This window comes from Microtus ochrogaster, linkage group LG10, assembly GCF_000317375.1.
Source record: "Microtus ochrogaster isolate Prairie Vole_2 linkage group LG10, MicOch1.0, whole genome shotgun sequence".
Classification (NCBI taxonomy): Eukaryota; Metazoa; Chordata; class Mammalia; order Rodentia; family Cricetidae; genus Microtus; species Microtus ochrogaster.
This window is the reverse complement of record NC_022035.1, coordinates 8,809,024-8,834,246: the sequence shown is the minus strand read 5'-3', so window position 1 is coordinate 8,834,246 and position 25,223 is coordinate 8,809,024. Positions and strand designations below refer to the sequence as shown.

The 25,223-nt window shown below is 36.0% G+C and overlaps 1 protein-coding gene across 1 annotated transcript in view; it reads left to right on the top strand.

The window, feature by feature from the left end:
- The window catches only part of Bmt2 (base methyltransferase of 25S rRNA 2 homolog), a 50,649-nt gene extending 29,320 nt beyond the window's left edge, over positions 1-21,329 (top strand). Inside the window, exons 3-5 of the mRNA XM_005363726.2 lie at positions 5,454-5,624; positions 16,048-16,162; positions 18,180-21,329. Coding sequence (XP_005363783.1) covers positions 5,454-5,624; positions 16,048-16,162; positions 18,180-18,809 — 916 coding nt within the window. The 3' untranslated portion in view covers positions 18,810-21,329. The remainder of the gene's footprint in view (positions 1-5,453; positions 5,625-16,047; positions 16,163-18,179) is intronic.
- Positions 21,330-25,223: the final 3,894 nt, after the last annotated feature.

Below are 25,223 nucleotides of genomic sequence, written 5' to 3'. Positions count from 1 at the left end.
TCTTGTAGACCAGGCTGGTCTCGAACTCACAGAGATCTGCCTGCCTCTGCCTCCCGAGTGCTGGGATTAAAGGCGTGTGCCACCGCCGCCTGGCTATTTTATTTATATTTGTGAGAATGGGAGATCAGAAGATAACTATTGGGAAATGACTCCTTGTACCCAAAGATCCAGAGACCAGGCTTGGCCTGTACGCGTTTTTAATATTTAACAAAAGATGCCATCTTTTCTCCAGGATATGGTTTTTGGCCTCTTTTGTCTACTACCAGATGGCTATAGTTATGGGTACTCGTGTTTAAATTATCTGTTTCATTCCATTTGGCTTTTATTCCATGTTGGTTTTTGTGCCAGTACCATAGTGGTGGTATTATTATTATTATTATTATTATTATTATTATTATTATTATTACTGCTACTACTGTGACTCTGTAATATATTTTGGGATCTAGGATGGTGATCCCTCCAATATTGTTTTTTTCTGCTTAGGGTTGCTTTGGCTATGCAATCTTTTCTGGTTTTATGTGGGATGTTGTGGTTCCTTTTATTGGGATTTCATTGAATCTGTAATTGCTTTTGGTTATAGCCATTTTCACAATATTAATTCTACTAACCTTTGAACACTGGGAGTCTTTTAAAAGTAGGTTTATCTCTTCAGAATGATTTAATTAAGGAAAACCCCTCACAGGTGTGCCCTCCCACTTGGGTTTTAGTTGATTCCTGATGTAGTCAAGTTGACAACCAAGAGTAGCCACTATTACTGGTGTATGATACCATATTGTCTACAAATACGGATAATTGGCTTCTTTTTCCCCCATTAGTATTCCTTTAATTTCCATCTCTTGCTATATTGCTCTAGCTCATGCCTCCAATATTGTTTGAACAAAAGGTATTTTACAGTCCTAACTGTGGGTTTGTCACCCTGAACCTTTGTTACTGTTGAGTTGTGTTCCTTCCAGTCCTACTCTAGGACATTTATCATGAAAATACTTTGGATTTTGTCAAATGCTTTTTCTGCGTCTATTGAGATGATTGCGGGTTTTTGTCTTTAAGCCCTCTTATATCATTTATTATATTTATTGATATATAATTAAGTATGTTGAACCATCCAGCATTTTCTTGATAAAACCAACTTGATCTTCGTGGATGATCATCTTTGCTTTTCATTTAAAATATATTTTGATACTGTATATTTTCATTATATTATTTCCCTTCCCTCAACTTCTCCCTTCCCCACCCCTCCAAAAATCCCAAACAAACAGTAAACAAAAAATGAAAATGAAAACAAATAAAAAGCTAGTAAGACCAAAAAATAACAACAATATGAAACAAGAAGTCCACAGAAGACAAACATAGAGCCCCTTTTGTATTGTCCAACTACTCCTGGACTTGCTCTGTACTAAGCTTAACAGTATTTCATTCAGAATGCTTGTGTCTGTGTTCCTCAGGCGTATCGGCCTGTCATTTGTCTGTTTTCGTTTCATTGCTGTTGTTTTTTATCTGGTTTGGGTAGTATAGTAATACTGACTCATAGAATAAGTTTAGGAATGTTCCTCCTATTTCTATTCTTTTGAATAACGTAAGAATGATTGGTTGTGGTTCTTTGAAAGTCTGGTAAAGTTCTGTTGTGAATCCATCTGGGCCTGGGTGTTTCTTAATCAAAAGACTCTCTATAACTGAATTTCCTGTGTTATTATGGATATGTTTAGACTATTGACCAGTCATTGGTTTAAGTTTGGTAGCTTGGAAATTTATCCATTTCATTTAGATTTTCCAACTTAACAGAGTACAGGTTTTTTCAAGTATTCCCTTGTCACATTCTGAATTTCTCAGCGTGTGTGTGAGAGAGCTATTGTAATGTTTCCCTGATCATTTCTTTTCTTTTGGGAAGGGTAGCGTTCGTTGGGCTGAGTATATGTCTTGTTTATCTCTTCAAAGAATCAGCTCTTAAATATATTAATTCCTTGTATTGTATGTTTATATTTCATTAATTTTTACTTTGATTTTTCTTAATGCTTGTTGTCTCCTGGGTTTAAGTTTTCTTCTCGTTTCTCTAAATTTTTGAATTGAACCATTAAGTCATTTATTGGTGCTCTTCCTAGCTATGTAATATGTAGGTACTTAGGGCTATAAATATTTCTTTCAGAGCTGCTTTTAATGTGCCCCATAGGTTTTGTTGTTTTTCATTTTGATTTAGTTCTAGGATAGTTTGATTATTTTTTCTTGATTCTTTTTCCCTTTGATCCTCATTCAGTAGTGAGTTGTTTAGTCTTCATGAATTTGTACACTTACTAAAGTTTTATTCATTGTCAATTTTAGTTAGTTAGTTAGTTAGTTAGTTAGTTAGTTAGTTAGTTAGTTAGTTTTGCACACTGGTGTTGAAGGAGCTACAGGCCGCGTTCCTGCCGCCTGGCTCCTGGCCGCCAGCTAGCTTATGCCCAGAAATAATTACACGGAAACTGTGTTCTTTTAAACACTGCTTGACCAATTAGTTCCAGCCCCTTATTGTCTAGCTCTTACGTATTGATCTAACCCATTTCTAATATTCTGTGTAGCACCATGAGCTGGCTTACCAGGAAAGATCTTAACCTGCGTCTGTCTGGAGTGGAAGAATCATGGCAACTGCCTGACTCAGCTTCTTTCTCCCAGCATTCTGTTCTGTCTACTCTGCCTACCTAATTTTCTGTCCTATCAGGCCAAGCAGTTTTCTTTATTAGTTGACCAATGAAAGCAACAGATAAGATACAAGACCCACCTCCATCACGCTGGTCAGATAGGATGCATGAAATTATCAGTATTTTTTAGGTTAGTTTGGGGTCCCAGCATGTGGTTTATGTTAGAGAAGTTTTCATGGGCTTCTGAGTAGAATGTAGATTCTTTGATGTTTGGTTGAAATATTTTGTAGTTATCTCTTAGGTTCATTTGATATAATATTTTTAATTCTGAGATTTCTCATTTTGTTTGTTTTGTCCAGATACCCTGTCTATTGGATGAATTAAAGTGTTGAAATCACTTACTATAATTGGGATTTGTGTCTTTACTTCTATTTGTATGCTTTGTATGAAATTGGGTACACCAGTGTTTGGTGAATTTATGTTTAGTATTGTGTTATTTTCTTGATTAATTGGTATCTTGATTGTAGTGAAGTGCCCTTTGTTTCTTTTAATTGCTTTTAGTTTGAGGTATATTTTGTTGCATGTTAGGGTGACTATGTGTGCTTGTTCTGACCCCGTTTGCCTGGAATACTTTTTTCCATCCTTTCATTTTAAGATGGTGCCTATTTTTCAAGCTGAGTTTCTTGTATAAAATAAAAGATGGATTTTGTTTCTTATCCATTCAGCTAGCCTATGTCTTGATGATGGATGTTTAAGTTCTTACAGAAAGGTTTGTATAGATTGCAATCATTAGTTGTGCTTTGTAGTTCTTTAATTACAGTTTCATTTTTGTTTATTTCTAGAGTCTCTTGGCTGTGTTTAGACTCTCTTCTGTTAGAAGTATTGCTTCCAGTATTCTGCTTAGTGTTTTAATTATTGGGTTGGATATGAAGTTTTTTAGACTATTTGGGTCAAGGAAAGTTTTTTTTTTTTTCTACTTCAACTGTGGCAAATAGTTTTCCTGGTTGCAGTAGCTTAGGTTGACAGACATAGTATTTTAGAACTTGGAATACCTTGCTCCAGAAGGCTTTCAGAGTTCCCACTAAGAAATCAACTATTATTCTGATGGTTTTTCCTTTATATGTAACTTTTTTCGTTTTACAACTTTCAACATTTTCCTTTTTTCCATGTATTTAGTGTTTTGACTATGATATGTTATGAGGTGTTTCTTTTCTAGTCTTGTCTATTTGCTCCTCTGTGCACTTCTATATGCATGGGTATGGCGTTCCTTAGTCTGGGGAAGTTTTCTTCTACACTCTTGTTAACCCACGATACTTCTCCCTCTCATTTCTTGGTGTCCCATTTGTTTTGCATGTTCCTTTCCTGTGCTTCAGATTTTTTAAAAATATTCTTTGTTTATTTGGTCTAAGTCCTCTATTCTATCTTTGTGTACTGATAGTCTATCTTCTGCTTGATTCTTTCTTCTTGTATGTAAGGCTTTCCCCTGAGTTTTCTAATTGAGATATTGAGTTTTTCAATTCTATTCTGTTTTCATTTCAGTTTGTGTTCTCTTCAACAGTTCTATTTATTGAATTCTATTTTCAAATCCAGAATTATCTTCATTTAGCAGTGTATTTGTATTTTCTTAGATATCACTCAGGAGTTTATTGTTATTCTCTTGGAATTCAATGAACTATTTGTTCATTCTTCTTTAAATTAGATTAATTCTTTGATAAAATTTATAATTTTTCTAACTATAGAATACTTCTATAGGACTGATAAGTTGGATATAAGACAGACTGCCTTTGCTGTTTGTGGTTGTTTTGTTTTTGTAAGATAATTTAGGCCTGAGAACTCTTTTTGTGTTTGATGTAAGAATTGGGCCTGCCTTAGATTGGGCTACTGTAGTAACTGATGGTGAGCTGTTTAACTGGACCAGGCAAAAGTGACTCCCAACAACAAATCTGGAGCTGCAATAGTAGGTGTAGAGATTACAGTGAGTAAAAAGAAGGTTGGAATAGCTAAAGAACGTCTCACCAGTCAAAGAACAAAGCAGACTCAAAGCCCAACAAGCAGATTGGAACTAGGGCTGTGGGTGTGGAAATGACAACAGGTAGGGTGAATCATGGGATAAGAAAGAAAACTGCTCATCCACCCAGCAAAGGTGGCACTTGAAAGAAAGAGTTAGGGACCTTAGGTTGCAGTTTGAGCTATGCTCATATATAGATAGCAAATATATGGGGGACAGATAGCAAATGGAGATGTCACTTACCTAATGAGAGTGGCTTAAGAACCACCCTATTTAACATTTTTATACAATAATGTTTTGAAATTGTAATTGTATTAACCAGTGTTCTCAAGAGGAACAGAACTGATTGAATCAATCAGTCTTATCTAGGAAGGAAGGAAGGAAGGAAGGATTCATTAGAGTAGTTTACTGTAAATCCAGTAGGATTTAATACCAAGGAAGGAATGAGCCAGAGAGCCCAGGGGCAAGCAGGCAAAGAACAAGTGCTTCTTTCTTTCCTGTCCTTCATATAGGCTGCCAATAGAAGATATGGCCCAGATTTAAGGTGCTTCTTCCTACCTCAGAGGTCTGGATTTAGGGTGGGTCTTCTCACCTCAATGATCCAATCAAGAAAAATCTCTCACAGTTGTACCCAGCCACTTGTCCAGATGTAGTCAAGTTAACAAACAAGACTAGCCATCACTGTAATATTTGACCTTTTAAAATGGGACCTTTTTATTGAAAGTTTCCCACCTTGAATAACAAATGGTGGGGGTTTTGTTTGTTTTCTTGTTTGTTTGTTTGTTTTATTTCATCACATCTAATGTTTTAAAATACAACTTCATTTTGATTTTTAGTATATGCAGAGAGTATTTCCAAAATGGTGGGAAGAGAAAAGCACTTGAGAAAGATGAGAAAAGAGCTGTACTCGCCACTAAGACCACTCCAGCCTTAAACGTGCACGAGTCTTCTAAACTTGAAGGTCGTTTAACAAACCTCAGCTTTACAAGTCCTGAATTTATAACTGAGTAAGTATACTTTATCTGTTGCAGTCAACATTTCTCCAGGTAGCTGTGTTGATGTGAATAATGCAATAGAGTGGCTTACATAGAATAAAATAGAGTAATACTCAATACATAGTATTTTTTCCTCTGGTATATGTAAGTTTCAGAAACAAAAATTTATAATGTTAAGTATATTAAGTATAGGAAAACTTAGTGTTCCTATAGCATATGTTGTCCATACAAAAATGAAAACACTGTGGTTTATTAAATGTTATAATGACAATTATATGTTGTGACAATTAAATGCTATTATGTCAAAGAACCAAAGCAGTGAAAAACCAATTAAACTGTTTAAAGTATTTAGCTACTAAGAAATTGCAAATAAAATATATTAATACTAACCAACCATAATCATGTTGTTGAATTGAAAATGTGTCTGTTGGTGATATATGTATGCATATGCATATAGATATAAACTATACATGAGTATTATAGTCCAAATAATCATTAGTATTAAAATTATGTATGCATATTACTGTCAGAATAAATTTGATGTCAAATAACTTACTGTTTGAGAGTTACAGAAACATTCTTGATAAATGCTGAAATTTGATAACAGCAAAATTAAATTCTCAAACAATTTCAGAACTGTTGATGCCAGAATAGAATTATCTTTGGTTATTCTGACCTTAATACTGTGTTAAAAGTATTACCTAGTTATGAATAATTTTATATAAATGAAATCAACACATCATCGATTACATCACTAGGAAAGAATAAATCATCTTTACCTTAATTATTGCAAAGCTTATAATGACTTACTAAACATCTTGTACCTTAGATGTCAAGAAATATATAAAATATTTTTAAGTTATTGACTAAGGCTATAGCTTAATGGTAGAGTACTTTCCTAGCATCTGTGAGGCCATAGGTTCAATCCCCAATACTGCCAAATAAATAAAATGTTGATAAAAATAAGGAGTTATATAGCTACATTAAAACAAGTCGCTATGAAAAGCTTTAGCTCTGCATTTTCTGTATGGTTCTTTAGCTTCAGTCTTGAGGATTTTTTTTTATATATTTCTGTCACATTTTTTATTGATTCTTTAAACATAGTTTCTTTTGATTCTCTAAATGCCTTAAAAATTTTGCTTTTGAGGTGGGATCTTGTTATGTAACTCAGTTGAATTCCTGAGATCAAGCAATCGTTGCCTCATACTTCATACCCATTTGGCCCTTTTACATTCATTGTCTTGAAATTTTTATCTGCAAAATCTCATACTTTTTACTCACTCTGCGTGGATCACACTTTAATAATTTTTTTGCATGTTTTACAGTGTTCTGTTTGGGATTGGACATTGTCCCTAATCTCCCACAAAACTTGTCATTTGGGGTTTTCTCCTAAGAAGGAGGTCAAGGAATAGGGTCTCTTTCTCCATCCTTCCTTCCTCCTTCCCTCCTTTCTTCTTTCTCTTTCCTCCTTGTGTCTCTTTTTCTTTTCTCTAGATTTAATTGGAATTCATCTTCAAGTTATGTGGTTTGTGTATCCTGATGCCTGTGTTGCCTCTTTTTTAGTTGATTATTTGAAGTCAGTTTTCTAGGGTTTGTACCTCTATCTTCATAGCTGAATGATTAAACACTGATAGATTAGAAGCTGGGCCAGGATGACTCTCATCTTCTGCTTGTAAAGATTATAAAAGAAAGGGAAATGGTCCCTCAGTCATGGCTACGTTTTAATTGCACTTCTTCCTTGGTTTTTTGCAGGGCACTTACGACTTTTTGTGCAGTAAACACTATGCCCTTAAAGAATTTTGTAAACTCTTTCTGTGCCAATAAAACATTCACTTTTGCATAATATTCTTCATAAAAATTTCACATTGTGTGTGCCTCAGTCTACTGATTGAAATCTGCTAGATATTAAGAAAAACATGTCCTATATGATTATCTATTACTAAGTAGATTATATGTGAGAGACGATGGTATGATTTTCTATGTAGGATCCTTGTAGATGGTTCTAGGCTCTTGCACATTATTGTTGAATTGAGTCCAGTAAATGTCCATTTACCCAAATCTACCAACATTGTGTGCTTTCATGTTTTTGTTTTCTCTTTTGACATTGGAATAAATTGCCAATCCCTTGAATTAATATATAAAAATATTAATACAAAGTGTACACTTGGACCTGAATGTAAAGGTTTTTATTTACTTTGCTGAATGCTAATTCATGAAGTTTGTAAATACCTGATCAGAAAGACTAGCAAAATTATCAAGATAACAGTCCATCACTGAATGAAGTCCTGGTAGGAACCTGGAGGTAAGAACTGATTCAGGGGCATAGGGAAAGTGGTGCTTACTAATTTGCTCCTCATGGCTTGTTCAGCTTGCTTTCTTATAATGTCCAAGACCACCTGTCCTGGAATGGAATGTCCCTAGGAAGCTGAACCTACCCACAAAAATCATTAATCAAGAAAATGTCCCCTCCAGGCTTTTTCACAGACAAATTTGATGAGGGTTTTTTTTTTCTCAATTGAGATTCTGTCTAAATGACTCTATCTTGTGTTGACAAACACAGACCTTCACGTCCATCATTTGAGAAGCTTCTTATTAAAGTGGGTGGTGGTTGACACAGAGATTCATAACTGGGCAAAGTATAGATAATTGACTTTGGCGTGCTGAGCCCCAAATAAAACTTCTTAGATCACCCCTACCTACAAGGCTTAGGGAACGTCACAGCAGATAGAGCCGGAAGAGTATAAGAACCAGTGGTCAAAGACTGTAGTGCATGTTCTCTGGATGTGACAGCACCATTGTACTCAGTAATGCACGGTATCTGTGGCTGCCTGTAGATCAGCACATGAGTAAGCTGGTTAGCATTGCAGCATGGGTGGGAAGGGAGACTCACAAGGGCCCACTCCTCCCTGAGAGCTACTGATAGTTGATGGCTGCTGGTGGAAGAAAAGTCAGGGTTGTTTTCTTTTTTCTTTTCTTTTTCTTTTTTTCTTTTTTATTTTTATTTATTTATTTATTTTTTTGTTTTTGTTTTTCGAGACAGGGTTTCTCTGTAGCTTCTCTGTGCCTGTCCTGAAACTAGCTCTTGTAGACCAGGCTGGCCTTGAACTCACAGAGATCCGCCTGCCTCTGCCTCCCGAGTGCTTGGATCAGGACCGCGAGGGGTACACCCACATTCTGAGACAATGGGGATGTTCTTTCGGGAATTCACCAAGGCCAGCTGGCCGGAGTCTGAAAAAGCATGGGATAAAACCGGACTTGCTGAACATAGCGGACAATGAGGACTACAGAGAACTCAAGAACAAGGGCAATGGGTTTTTGATCCTACTGCACGTGCTGGCTTTGGGGGGGCCTGGGCAGTTTGGATGCTCAACTTACTAAACCTGGATGGAGGTGGGCGGTCCTTGGACTTCCCACAGGTCAGGGAACCCTGATGGCTCTTCAAGCTGATAAGGGAGAGGGACTTAATCGGGGGAGGGGGAGGGAAATGGGAGGCGGTGGCGGGGAGGAGGCAGAAATCCTCAATAAATAAATAAATTAAAAAAATAAAAAACAAAAAAAAATAAAAAATAAAAAGTACGTTGGAGAAAGAGAAAAAAAAAAAAGGCGTACGCCACCACCGCCCGGCTTCTTTTTTATTTTTTTGAGTCATTTGTACCTCTATGTGCAGTGACCTGATTTGTCACTATTCTGAACCATCTAAATAAATACTTTAATGTTAACTTAATCATATTTACAAAATTGTAAGACAGAGAGTAGCCCTCAGACTCCTGCCCAGATGTACAGGTCAGTTACACAATCAGGTTGATTGAAGAGTAAGATATATAACATTAGAATTTTAATCATCACCTACTATTTTCCCATGAGGACCACTTTCCTTTGTATGATTTTTATTAATTAAATTTGTTCTTTAATAATTTCGTGCATGTATCTGATACATTCTGATTGCTTTCACCCCACTCTCCTCCCTCCTTCCTGTTGGTACTGTCCTTTGCTATTACTGTCTTTGCCACATTCATGTCTCTCCTGTCTTTTTTGTTTTTTTTTCTTGTCCCGCTGGGACTGACCAGAGTCATCTGTGTGTACTTGAGATTGGAGCTATGTTTTGGATCCTGGTGATCCAAAATGACTGATTTTTATTTATTCAGAACTACTCCCCAGTAGTCAGGGGATGATAATGAAAACTACTTTGAGGTTCTGCCTCATCCCAGATAGAAAATTATCAGATAATCTGCCCCAATGTTAGAGGGGACATGGGAAAAAAGAATCCTTATTCGCTGTTGGTGGGTGTGCAGATTGTCATTATGGAAATTCGTCAAAAAATTTATTTAAAATTAACTGCCACAAAACCCAGCTATTCTACTCCTAGATATATTCACAGAGTATTCCATATCCTGCCACAGAAGTATTTGCACATCTATGTTTATTTCTCCTATATTTACTATAGCAAGAAAATAGAACAATGTAGACATTCCTCAATAGAAGAATCAATAATGAAAATGTGTGGACGTAAGATGGAATACTGTTTGGCTATAAATAAAAATGAAATTATGAGATTTTTGGAACATGAGTGGACTGAGAATGTATATCAAACTAGGTCAGCCAAATTCAAAGAAAATAACCAGATTTTCCCCAACGTGTATCATCATTTATACATAAACAGCTAGTAAGTGTAGGTGTAAGGTAACATTTAGAAAAGAAACCAGGAAAGGGTAATATTAGGCAATGACAGAGGATGAAATGCAGGCCAAAGGACAAGAATTGTGAAAAAGAATACAAGGTACAAAGCTGATTTTTTTCTAGTGTCAACAGTGTGTTAGAGGTATTTTGTTTTGGGGTGTGTGTTGGACAAGTCTACAAAAATGTAATTGATTGCAAAAATGTAAAACCCTAAGCAAAGCTACTTCTTCTTTGTTGTAGATAGTAAGAATGGTGACTTGGTAGAAAAATTAACTCATTTTAAATTTCAATGCAGTTCTTTTCTGCTGAGTCAAGAGAAAAAATGAAAGTTTAGGAGTATTATTACATGATTTACAAGCCACCCATTCTGCAATGTTATTTTGAAAAGATATAATGCACAGTAAAAAGTATATTGCAGGTTGAATATCTAAATGGTTGGGAACAGCAGTGCTTGAGATTTCTGTTTTGGGGGGATTATATAAACAACAAATGAGATAGCTTAGAGATAGAACCCAGGTGGGACATCAGATTTATTTTTCATATAACATAGCCTAGAATTTAATTGTTACCCTATATGTAACAACATTATGCTTCTGATTATGACTCACAAAATCCCCCCAGAAATGCTATTGAGTTCATTTTTTGTTAGCCATCTACCACTGGGCATGGGCTTTCCTTAAATGTTGTTTGTATACCCAGTGAGACTTCATTGGAGAAAGTACTTAACAATTGGTGATAGGTACAGCTAGAAGACCTTGTTTCCTACAGTTCGTCATCCCTTCTGTCTCCTACACCATTTTCAGCAGAGATCCCTGAGCCCTGAGGGGAAGGAATAGATGAGGACATCCCATTTAGGACTGAGTTTTCTAGGGTCTCTCACTTTGTCCAGTTATGAGACTCTGTCTTTAGAAACTCCAGTCTTCAAAATTTTAAATCGAATAAGATCCCAGCTTTGCTTGCAGCCTTACTGTTTTGAAAAAATACAGTGTTCACATTATTTGGAAGAAGTTTGAAAAGAAGGGAAAATCAAGTAAGGAAAGCATACATACATACATACAAAAATTTCTACTAACGTGTGTGTGTGCGTGTGTTAGAAAGAGATCACTTGAAAAGAGATCATTTGATAATTTTTAAATCCTTGTGAGATCTAGTATTCAGGTTCATACAGAATCAGACCTGTAGTGTATAACCCAATTTTAGCCAATGACTCATACGTTTTGGGGTCTAAGCCTTCTACAATGAACTTATGAGATAGCTGCCCCTGTGTAAAGTGCTGCAGTAGGAGCTGACACTGCACATTGTTAACATCCCCTTGGCGCTTTCCGCCCTCCATCTGCCCTTGTTTGCTTTACCAAGCTACTGGAGAGCCTTCCTCTCCCTTCCCAGTGGCTTCCCAGTGTTTTACTTAGCTGATGAAGACTCCCTACCTGATTGTGGACTTGCCAAAGTCAAAGCAGGCATCATCAGCCATGGTGTTTCACAGAATTGTGAGATTTTTCCCTGACCAAGTTTTATAATACGTTCTGCATTCAATTTTTTCTTATAAAAATAATGGCCTATTTCTCAGGATTGAGTAACTGTATGGAAGTATATAAGGATATATTTCTAGAAGAATATATACATTTAATTTCAAGAATATCCTTTATGATTTGGGGGATGATAGTCCTCATGCATTTATTATTTATAATTCTCATCTGCAATCAGTTTGACTCTTTGTATAGAAGGGCTTGTGAAAATTATTCAGAAAGCAGTGTGCTTATATAACAATTCCATAAGTTATGTTCCTGCTGTGTAATTGAAGGATAGTGACTATCTTATTGTTGTATCTTTGAAAAAAACTATGTTATAGTGGATAACATATAAATATCCACTAATATTTAAATAACTGAGAATAAACATGGGCATAAGTGAATAAAATAAAGATTTGAGAATGGTTATTTCTGGAAAATGCCATGTTTTAAACTTAGGAGTGTTATTATTAACTTAACCAAAATTAAATGTGAACCTTTAGGTGAAGTGTTTGTAGAAATACACAAACTATAAAGAGTTCTGGATTTTTCTGTCAGTTCTATAGAGAAATGACTTTTGGACTTCAACAAAAATTTGTTACTTATATACATTTTTTATTTCAGCCATCAATTATAGTGGTCACAATATTGAGTCTTTCAGGATGAATTGTCTTCCTCAATTTCAAAACTTCTAAATAATATTATTTGCCTTAAAAACACTCAATAGGAAAAACCTGTCTTCAAAAATTTCTGTTCTATTATGGATTAGCTATAGGTTCAAGTCATACAAATGTAATAGCAGTTCTGAAAATGTGGGAAAGTCTCTTTTTCAAATAATTCATAGTATTCTAAGTTTATCCACTCTCTCAACTACAAGAGAACTGTTATGTAATGCCAAACTTTTCATAGAGCGTCATAGGAGCTGCAAAGGTAAGAGAGACTTAGTGAACTTAGTGCCTAACCCAGGGCCATTGTAGGCTTCCTAAGTAACCACTGTATTAGACATTAGAAGCAGAGATGTTAGAAGTGGTGTGATATTCTGCTGTGCCTAACAAAGTCTATCATAGTTCCCGTATGTATAAAGAAACTCAGTAATTCAGTGAATAGATTCTCTGTTAGAAGAAATTTTGAAATAAAGTATACTGCAGTCCCCAGTTATGTCAGTCTCATGACTGTGTTAAGTCTGACTTTATAACATGGAGACCAGGTGAGGCTAGAATCAGAAAAAATTAATGCTCTTTTCCCTTAATTTTCATGTTACCCTAGAATACCTTTCAGTCTGTGTACCATTCAGTGAAGTGAAATACTGGAAGAGTAAGATGGAACTCCAAAAACATTGCTAGATTAAAATGTTTAAGAATAAATTACTCAAAATGCTCTCCTTTAAAAAAGGTCTGTATTTTTTTAAAAAATGATGATCAATATCAGTATCTATGATTTAGCTCCTTTCCCTAGTTATATGATAGTAGGTATACTTTTTCTAGACTTACATTTAACCACCAGAGGGAAAACAAGATCAATTGAAGTAATTGCTTTGAAACTAAAATTGAAAACACTTCTTTTCCTTCTTTCTGCAAACCAAACCCTAGTCATTGGGCATGCTAAACAAGTGAGCTACATTCAGCCTCAAAGAAAAATATTTTTGTGTTTAGCATATTAGAAACCTTAAGACAGAAATTCAGGTGTATCAATTTTAAAATATGGCAGGATAAAAGGAGACCAACTGTATTAAGAGAAATGAAATAAAGTATAGACATATTAGTGGTAATGACCGATCTATGCATCCATGAAAATTACTAGTATTCCTAATGACTATGCCTCCTTTTAAGAAATTGTGTTCATTAAGTCATTCTTCCGACTTACTTTTGGGGCAAGGAAACAACACATTATAGTATACTGCAAGGAAACTAACAGTGGGCTTCCCCAATCATTCCTCTGTGCTTTGAATTCCCCTTTGTCTCTTTGGAATCCCAAGGTAACAGACAAGTTGAACTGTCACATACAGAGACTATGTTGGTATTGCATTTTAGTCAGGGTTTCTTTAAAAAAGATCAATGGAATATGCATATATACACACAGTGAGAAGAATTGTGAAGAAATTGGCCCCCATGGCTATAGGGTTTGCCTGGTTTGCAGTCTGTAATGCAGGCCTAGTATGTTGTGAACCCTGGGAATAGGAAGTACTGGAGGTGCTGCAGTCTGGAATCAGTCTGGAGGCAAAATTCATTTTTCCTTAGGCAAATCTCTCTCTCTCCATTATTTATTTTTTTAAAAAAACAATCTTTTCTTATTTTACATATCAATCCCAGTTCCCTCTCCCTCCCCTCTTCCTGCTCTCCCCACCTTGCACCTACTGCACCCTTCCTCGTCTGCTCCTCAGAGACAGTAAAGTTTCCCATGGGGAGTTAGCAAAGTTTGGTGCATCTCTTTGAGACAGGACCAAGACCTTCCTGCCTATATCTAGACTGAACAAGGCATCCCTTCAAAGAGAATAGGCTCCAAAAAGCCACTCAAGCACAACAAATAAATCTTGGTCCCACTGCCAGTGGCCTTACAGACTGACCCAGTGACACAGCTGTCACCCATATTCAGAGGGCCTAGTTTGGGCCTATGAAGGTTCCCCCATTGTCAGTCTGGAGACTCCAGAGTTAGTGAGTTTCCACCAGCTCAGGTCAGCTGGCCATGCCTGTTCTTTTTCTCAAAGCTTTCAACTGATTGGATGCAACTTCCCCATTTGTAGAGGACAGTCAGCTTTGTTCAGACTTCTGATATAAATATTAATTTTATCTTTAAGAAATACCTTCATGATATCTAGACTGGTATTTGATCAATTTTCATAGGTGAATTGAAGTTTTGATACTGCCTTCCCACACTGCCTCATAACTTGGCATTAGTGGGAAAATTTTTGAATGCCCTTTATAATACAGTCTTTTAACATGCAAAGAAAAAACTTAGGCATGCTTCATTAAATATATAGCTTTCATAAGTAACTTACTGACATATAATAAGATATTACTAATTTAAAATTTGCACCAGTAGATCAGCAAAAGGAATTAGTAAATATGCTGAATACATAACCCCCTTATTAAATTTCTTCTCTACAACATCACTTTTAGATATGTAATCTGAACCCCTCTAATGTCAATGCTAGAAAAAGCTAGACAAGTCTCTACACTTTAGCCTTCAAAAAGTACCAACATTCTGTCCTTACACAATTATTTATGTTCTCTTTCTTTTATTTTTCCAATGTGTACTCATAAACTTTGTAGGGAAAATTATTGAAATGTTAGTTGACATGGCATATGTTCAAAGTTGAAAAAACTGTACTATTTTAATTATTGTTTTTATTTAGACTATAGGGTTGGAACAAATAAAGGCCATTGTCTACTGCCTAGAGCCATACTGAACTTCATTATGATTACATTTGCTATTCATTTTCTGCTATTTTTGGAAATGAGGAATGCTTGTGTACAATAAAGAAGTTTCCCTGATATAAGAATTCTGTTTCATTATATTCCTTTGGTTCGTTTAAGTCATTGAGATAAAGTTAAATCCAAAGATATGATTCTATTGACTATTGAGAATTAAATTGATTTTATTTTGTCTTGTACAACAATAGTTCTCAAAATGTGTTGTATGGATTTAAGATACTTTTGGAGTCTTTTTCTAGTGAAAAATTATTTTCACAATAATAAGTTGTCATTTGTTTTTGTGTGTATGTTTTATGCTTTTTCTGTGAGAGTAGTGTTTTCAGAGCCTGTCTTCATGCCAGGAAATACTACAGAAGCTTAAGTAGTGCTCAAATAGCTGCCGGAGTCCACTGCATGCCAGATACTAGACACAGCTCAGGAAATAGAAAACAGGAGCTCACGTTTTACAGCCACTTTGAAAACTATTTTTTTTTTTTTTTTTTGATTTTCGAGACAGTGTTTCTCCGTAGCTTTTTGGTTCCTGTGCTGGAACTAGCTCTTGTAGACCAGGCTGGCCTCGAACTCACAGAGATCCGCCTGCCTCTGCCTCCCGAGTGCTGGGATTAAAGGCGTGCGCCACCACCGCCCTGCCTTGAAAACTATTTTTAATTTAAGATTATTTCTGTTTTACCCTAGAGTGCATAGATGTTACTAACATTAACAGCATTTCTTCAAGCCTAGGACAAGAGCTGATAATCTATACGCTAATATTTATTCTTGTAGGTAAATTTTTACCTGTGTTATTTTCAGTTTGCTTTTTAAACATGTGTCTGTTTTTAGGTTGCTTCAAGCCTCAGAAAAGATCAGATTACTTGATGTTGGCAGCTGCTTTAATCCATTTTTGAAGTTTGAAGAATTTCTAACTGTTGGGATAGATATTGTACCTGCTGTAGAGGTATGTGAATTTTAAAGACCTGATTTTTTTTTCTTTTTACATGTGTCTTTAAAAAGGAAAAACCACTATCTTTACATTCTTTAAAAAAAGCTAACATATACTTTCCTGTCTGGAACTAGTCAATTGTTTCTATTCAAAACTAAATACATATTCTGAAAATTTTTAGCATTTAGCTAACTAATATTAACGTATTATATTTATTCGTTTTGTTCCCAGGATTTGGCATACTATAGTAAAATCACTGTGATCTAAAAATCTGTAGGTTACAAAGATGTCTTTGTAATGTCTTTGTTCCCAAAAGTAAAACAACAACAAAGATAAGTGTACTGCTTAGGGTCCATAGTTGTCTGCCGTGGAACACATCTACACAGAGTTACCTCCCATCTTACTTTACGGTACTGAGATTCCAGGTGTGTGCATTGCTTTCTATGTGAGTTCTAGGGGCTCAGATTCAGGTCAGCAAGATTTCATTGCAAGTGCTTTTTACCTATGGAGTCATCTCCCAAACCCCGTAGTTCTTTCCTATTCTGTATTTGTAGCATTTTAGTGTTCAGGCAAATAAAACATATTTATATCTTTGTGTGTTCTATTTTCCTTAGTCATTTGATGGCGTTAATTAAATTCAATGTGCAATTTGCTTCAAGGCAGGAATTAACTTTTTAAGAGTTTTTACTGATCTTTGAAGAGTGTTAGCATTATTCCGTGCCTTCAAATCTGCCAGTTACTTTTGTGTCATTGTGACAAAGTACTTGACAAAGTCAGATTTAGGAGGGAAAGTTATTTTTGTCTCAGGATGTCAGAGGTTGCAGTAAGCTAGCTCATTCATTCTGAGCCTGAGGCAAGGCAGGCAATCCTCAGATGCAGAGATAGCAATGGAGACAGAGAAAGCATCCATTGCCTTTAATTAAGCTTCACCTCCCAGTAGTCCATTCATTCACCTGGGAGCCCATCCCCCATCAGTCCAGTAACATGGTTAGCTTTTGTTTCCGGCGACTCCTTCTCTCCTCCCATCTAAGATGTGAGTTCCAGTAGCTGGTTTGCAGGCCTTTATTTTTGCACACGCTCTTTGACAGGCATTTCATTTACAAACTGTTTAATATTTACTAGCTCTAATAATCTCCTTAAAAGTTTTTTTTTTAATTTTGTTTTGTTTTGTGCTTTGGGGGGAGTTGTTTTGTTTTTGTTTTTTGCTTATTGGCTAACTGGTGATAATAAATTGAATATAAATGTGGCTTACATTAGAAATGAATCATTCCTGTATGTTCTTATCCAAATTAAATTCTAAATAAGCATCAGTTTTAAGTAGATGATTTAAATTCTTCATAATTTCGAGTGTTTAGAAATTAGTGGCACTTAATTACTCAGAATTTTTAAAATGGGTTGAGAACAGGGTATGGTAGTGCACACATCCAAACACGGCACTTGAAAGGAGGAGATAAGTTCAGGACTCCCAAGTTTGCCTTGACTTTGAAGTTTGAGGCTACCCTGGACCACAGGATACCCTGTCTCAAAAAAATAGAAAATACTAAAAAGAAAGGAAAATCTGTGTAGAGCTAGAAGAGAAAGGTAGTCATTACTAAATTCTGTTGAAAGGCTGTGAGATGTTAAATATTGTGGTGTGAAACTTATAATGGACATATTCTTGAAATTGTTTTGTTTTTTTCCTTTCTAAGACAAGATCTAATTATGTCACCAAGGCTGATTCCAACGTTTGAAGTCCTGAGTACTGCCTGAAATTACAGGCATTCATAAGGCACTCTTTGAAATTCTTTTTTTTTCTTTTTCTTTTTTTTTTAAATATTTATTTATTATGTGTACAATATTCTGTCTGTGTGTATGTCTGCAGGCCAGAAGAGGGCACCAGACCTCAGTACAGATGGTTGTGAGCCACCATGTGGTTGCCGGAAATTGAACTCAGGACCTTTGGAAGAGCAGGCAATGCTCTTAACTACTGAGCCATCTCTCCAGCCCCTTTGAAATTCTTAATATGCCTTTGTTGTTGTTTTTATTTCTACAGAGTGTCTATAAGTGTGACTTCCTGAACCTGCAGCTTCAACAGCCACTCCAGCTTGCACAAGATGCTATAGATGCTTTCCTGAAGCAGCTGAAAAATCCTATTGATTCTCTTCCTGGAGAACTGTTTCATGTGGTTGTTTTCTCTCTCCTCCTTTCCTATTTTCCATCACCCTACCAGCGATGGATTTGCTGCAAGAAAGCCCATGAGCTGTTAGTGCTGAATGGCTTATTGCTCATCATCACCCCCGATTCCTCCCATCAGAACCGGCATGCTATGATGATGAAAAGCTGGAAGATTGCTATAGAATCCCTGGGCTTTAAGCGCTTCAAGTATTCAAAATTTTCTCATATGCATCTCATGGCTTTTAGGAAAACCTCCCTTAAGACCACAAGTGACTTGGTTAGTAGGAACTATCCAGGGATGTTATATATTCCTCAAGATTTCAACAGTGTAGAAGATGAGGAGTATTCTAGCCCTTCCTGCTATGTCCGATCAGATATAGAAGATGAACAATTAGCATACGGTTTCACAGAGCTCCCTGATGCTCCTTATGACTCAGATTCTGGAGAAAGTCAAGCCAGCTCTATTCCATTCTATGAGCTAGAGGATCCCATCTTACTTTTAAGTTAATATAAAAGCAAAAGGCCCTTTCATTCCAGACTCCTAAACTAATTGCTTACACTAATCAGAATACTAACATGAACTCGGTATTTAAAGCCTGGTTTGCATAGGAGAAATGCAAACGTTTACAGAGTTCGCTATTTTTTTCTACTTCTGTATTTCAAAATTTATTCTTATATAGGAAGCTTAAAGTTTCATGCAGAGTGACTTTGTCTTAGCAGAAACCACTGTTACTTTAGCATTTTACATTAAGATTTAAAAAGGTACCTCTTTTCTCTTTAGTGCTATGTGAAGTCTGATTTACTATGTATTTTCCTTTCAGTGTAGTGTTGACTTTACACCATTGTCATGAGGAACCTTAAGATGTGTAGAAAGCTGTAGATTGCACTTTGATGAGTCACAAGTTAAACATTTCTCACATAGGTTGGTTTAGTTGTTTGTGGTACACTTATCTTTTTCTTTAAATTGTTACCTATTACAGAACACATTTTCTACTGTTTCATCTAAAGATGCAGTATTCCTGAACTTTTTGAAATTGAGGACAACTCTTAATATTAAGCTCATTTGGAAACATTAGACATTGAAAGACAGATTGCCCAAAGTGTATTCTAATTTCATTAACACAGTACAGCAAACACCATTGCCAGAGTAATATTTCTATGACTTTCTTACTGATTTAGGCTTTGGTGTTCAGTCTGTTTTACCTGTGAAAGTTCGTTTTTATTTTTAAAATTTAGAGAACATTTACAAAATTTTCTGTTTAAGCAAGAAGTGGTATATAATACTCAATGCTGACTGAGACCACCTTTGTGAAAGGGTTTGCACTTAGAGAGTATATTCTATTGAGACCAGCTGATAGGGTCCTTACCTGTCCATTAGGCGGTGCTGCACTACAAGTTTGGGATTACATGAACGTTTTTGAAATTAACCCTCTACTGATAATCTCATAGAATGGTCTTGACTTTTTGGTATCCTAATTTCTTTCTAAGCCCAAGCAGATAATTTTTCTGTGACTATATAAACAATTAGTTGGCTGTGGGAAATATCCCTTTCTGTGTTTCTGAATCAGAAGCAAATAACTAACAAGAAATATATGTCCAAACAAGACAAGTTTAAAGAGTTAAAACATGGTCCACGTTGTCTTGTCAGCCAGCAATTGTCATGTAAACTATCATTTTTAAGAGTGCCACTGTGTGGATTTTTTTCAAGTGGTTATTACATTAAAATTACCTCATACTGAGGTTTTTGCACTGAAATATAACAGTTTCAGATTTCATGGTTAATGGTGTGTGTGAGTGTGTGTGTGCGTGCACGTGGGTGCGTATGTGTATTTTTAAAGGAAACTTGCATTTTCAATAATTAATCCTAAATTTCATAAACTGCACTTCTTTACTCTGATAAACTGATGTTTTTGTGCTTATTGTGAATTGTTATAGTTAACTTTGAATGTCAAATTTTATTTAGAAATACAAAAACTTACCCTTTAAGATAGGTTCATTGTGTATACCCAATATTTCAAGTTCAGTTTCACATGCTAAATTAATGAAAGTAATATGATTATAACTAATTTTAGAAAAGTTGGTTGTGTAAATGCAATAAACATTGGTTGTTCAAATATGCCATAAATAACTTGAAATTTTTCATCTACTTTTCAATAGCATACAATTCCATAATTATTAGAGTTGATAATTTCTTTTCATTTAGGCACTACAGGATGATGTCTTACAGCTTTCTCTAAAGAAAAGACAAAGATTGAAAAGGCACTATTTTCAGGATAAAACAAAACTATGTTTTGATAGCATCCCTCTTACCTATTGTTTGTTTTATTTACTAGTTACAATTCTAAGAGCAAAGAAAAATACACCAAATGAAATTGCTTTGAAAGTAAATAAAACAGTGCTTTGGAAGGTTGATCTAGGTATGACCTTTGAGACAGCTTTTGTGTTACAGCAAAAATGTTGGTGCTATAAATTTTCTTGATTGTTTACTGATGTTGAGTCTGCTTTTTCCCAAGGTGTGCATGATGTATTTTAAGTAGTACTTAAAGATATCTCTTTATAAGAACTACTACCACTTAGTATAAATATGTTTGATTTTATATCATCTGTTACTGTAAACTTAGCTTATTCAAATTTGAACTTACACCAATACATATTCCACAAGGCCAGTTCAGGGTGTAAGTGCTGAAATATGAGCAGTCACTATGGTTGGCGCCAGATTATATAAGTAATGACCGGTGAAGTTGATAGGTCCTTTCAATATTATATGGGTACGCTAAAAATGGTTTCATTTTGATATAAATCATTTAAGGACCTTCCCATTACATTCACAGCAATTTTTCAAAAATAATTCAGTATTTCAAAAACATGACTATCGTGTTGTTGGTTGGGCTCATCAGGATTGTGAACAGATTATGTGGTTTTATCATAGTTGCAAAGTGGTTGGAGGTAGTATACCTAAAAATGTACGTCTGTGTTTGTTGTATTTTCTCACATTTTGTGAACAAAGCACATTTATTAAAAAATTTAAATTTTCTAATATTATTTGTCTGTTACTTGTAAACTGAAAGGCTTTCTTTTACTGTTTTTGAGACATTGTTTCTCTGTGTAGCCTAGCATCAGCTGGTCTCAAACTCAGAGATAACACCTGCCTCAGCCTCCTATGTGCTGGGATTAAAAGGTGTGTGCCACCGCTGCCTGGCAAAACTTTTGCTCCTTGGTGTGTTCCACTAACAAATTTGAAGGCTGGGAAGCAATTTAGAATTTGACTTAGAATTTTGAATCTCACCTAGTCCAGTTGCTTTGTGTAATAGAGATCCAGAGAGTGCAAGTGACTTCCCATTAACAAACACTGCCGGGTTCTTAACAAATGACAACATTCTCATTCCATGTATGTCTACCATATGGAATTGATTCTCTAAGAAAATGAATGTGATAGCAGTTGTTAGAGTTAGGTGTATCTGTCCCTGTAGGGCAGCATTCAGCTTTTTCATGAAAGATTTTTAATTGAACAATTGTTTGTATTTTGTCATGTACAGAACGCTGAGGAAACCGCAGACATGGGAATGATCGTAGTCTCTGGCTGTCTTGGAACTTACACTATAATGGAAATTCAAGCATCCCTTGTTCTGTCTTTGTATGTACGGAATGATTGCTTACTGAACCTGTAGGTTTTCTGGTTAGAGTTAGAATCCTTTTTTTTTTTTTTTTTTTCTGTTTCCCAGAACTGAAACAGAAGTTGTGGGGCAGAAGGTTTTAAACGCGTACATACATATGCACACAAACACAAAAGCTGTTCACCAGTTGCTGCTAAGCACACCAGAAAAGCACAAGCTAAGTAGAAATGATCTGATTGTGAGAAACAGAATGCACCGGAGTGTTTTCCCTTTTCCACACTTTCCTGAACTCAGTAAGCAGTCAGCAGAGAGTAGAGTTAAGGTTTGGGCTGCAGAGATAGCTCAGGGAGAGAGAATTTGCTTAGCATGGGCAAGGCCCTGGCTTCAGTCTCATGCACTCCATTAAGAAAAAGCTGGTTCTTCTCAATGTTTCGCATTGTGAGATAACAGAGGTGGAAACAGTAATTTATTTTTCTCTATCATTTTACTCTTATAGTGTCATCTGTAATAGTCAATGGAGAAAAATCCCATGATCCACTGTGAACACTGACCCACACACAGACACACACACAGAATCAGTCTTCGTCTATATTGTGCAGTGCCCAGAGAATAGGCGGAACTGTGTGGTAGATGGATCAGTTGTGTACTAGGCTCCACAGTTCTGCATTTTGATTGGTTGTGATTTTCTATAATAGTCTCCATCTGTTGCAAAGAGATGTTTCCTTGATGGCTAAGGACATAGTTAGGGCTTAGTAAAGTGATTCTGCAAGGTACACATATATTGTGTTACAACATTTAAAGAAAAATAAGTCCGTGAATTTGAAAGACAGCAAAGAGTATATGTGTGGTGGTGGAGGAAAGGAAAGGGGAAGATGATGTAATTATTATCTCAAAAATTATTTCTATAAAAGGCTTAGGTGCAACATCAATCAACTAAGCCGATACTCTACCCAACAGACAAGATATACACATTTTTCTAAGTGACATATAGCACCTTCTCCAGAATTGTTCATGTCATGGGCAATAAATCAACGTTAAACATATAGCTTTGAATCAATAGTGGGTCATTAAAGAAATCTGAGACAATCTAACATTCCTAGTGTCAAATAAAAAGAAAAATATAACTTACCAGATGTTGAATGGAGCGGAGCAGCAGGCTGCGTTCCTGCTACCCCGGCTCACGGGTGCCTGGCTAGCTTATTCCCCCGAAATAATTACACGGAAACTGTATTCTATTAAACACTGCTTTGGCCCATTAGTTTTAACCTCTTATTGGCTAGCTCTTACATATTAATCTAACCCATTTCTAATATTCTGTGTAGCACCTCAAGGTGGCTTACCAGGAAAGATCTTAACCTGCGTCTGTCTGGAGTGGGAGAATCATGGCAACTGCCTGACTCGGCTTCTTTCTCCCAGCATTCTGTTCTGTTTACTTCGCCTACCTAATTTTCTGTCCTATCAGGCCAAGCAGTTTTCTTTATTAGTTAACCAATGAAAGCAACAGATAAGATACAAGACCCACTTCCATCAACCAGACTCACTAGGACATGGACAAGGCAGTCCTAAGAAGACAATTTAAGGCCAGTTGTGGTGGTGCACACTGTTGATCCCAGCACTCAAGTGGCAGAGGCAGGCAGATCTCTTGAGTTCAAAGCCAGCCTGGACTACAAAATGGATTCTGAGACAGCTAGAGCTATTTCACAAAGAAACCTTGTCTTAAAAAATCAAAACTGAAAACAAACAAAAAAGACAGTTTATAGCTGTAAGCATTTATGCCAGAAGGACATTTCAAGTGTGCACACTAATGAGGCACATCAAGGCTCTGGAAAACAAGAAGCCAATCCCAAACCCAGTGGATGGCAAAGTAGATGATGATGATGATGATGATATAAATCAGTGAAGAAATTAATCAAATAGATAAAAATCAATAGACAAGGTCAACCAAAGTCTAAGGCTTTGGTTATTTGAAAAAGGTGAAAGATTGACAAAACCTTAGCCAAACTGGCTAAAAGAAGGAGAAAGTAAAATTGAAGGAAGTTATAGGTAAAAAAGGGTATTGCTACAATGGACTCCTTTTAAATTCAAGATATCTTTAGGGAATGCTTTGAAAACTTACACACCAAAAAGCTGGAAAAGCCTATGAAAAGTATGTGAAATTTTAAACACATAAGACCTATCATAATTAAAGCCAGATGATGTAAATAAGCAGATGAATTCACAGTTGAAATTTTTTCTTTTTTTTTTTTTCCCAAGATAGCATTTCTCTCTGTAGCACTGGCAGCCTTGGAACTCATTCTGTAGACCAGGCTGGCTTCTAACTCATCATTATCCTGCATCTGCCACACAAGTGCTGATATTAAAGGTGTGTGCCACCACTGCCTGCCTGGCTGGCTCACTGTTGAATTCTATCAAACATTTTTTTGACAGAATCCCACTGGCCTTTCTATATAGACCAGGCTGGCCTCAAACTCATAGAGATCTACCTGCCTCCGCCTCTGCCTCTTGATACTCTGATGAAGTATTCACAAATCTGGCTTCTATCAAACTTTTAAGGAAGATTTAATGCACTACTCAATTTGTTCCATAAAATTGAATGGAAAGAAATTACCAAATTCGTTATATAAAGCCAGTATTATTCTGATTCCAAACCTGGGTAAAGATACTAACCAAAAAGAAAACTACCAACCACTTTTCCTGATGACCATTGGTGCAAAAATCACCAATAAGTGGATGAAAAGGTGATTTAGTGGTGGTGGTTAAGAATAGCTCCTGCTTTTTAAGGGGACATAAATTTCATTCCCAGAAGTTACATCGGGTCATTCACAACCACTTGTGACTCCAGCTCCAAGGACCCAACACCCTCTTCTGGACTCCCCAGGTGTACATGCTCACACACAAACACAAACATACAAACTCATGTGCAAGTGCATAGCATATATAAAAATGAAAACTCAAAACTACTTGCAAACTAAATTTATGGACGGATTAGGAAGTGGGCTCCATCACAGAGATAAAAGATTAGTTCAGAATATGAAAATCAATAAATAATCCTGAAAGTAAACTTAAGGACATAAATTGCATAAGTATTTCAATAGATACACAGAAAGCTTTTTACAAAGATCAACATACCTTCATCATAAAAAGTTCTGGACACATTAGGAATAGATGGAGCATACCTCAAAATAATACTGTATATGACAATCCTATAGCCAATGCTATGCTAAATGGGTAAAACAGTATTTTCTCTAATATCAAGAAGAGACAAGGCTGAGCAGTGGTGGCACAAGTCTTTAATCCCAGCACTCAGG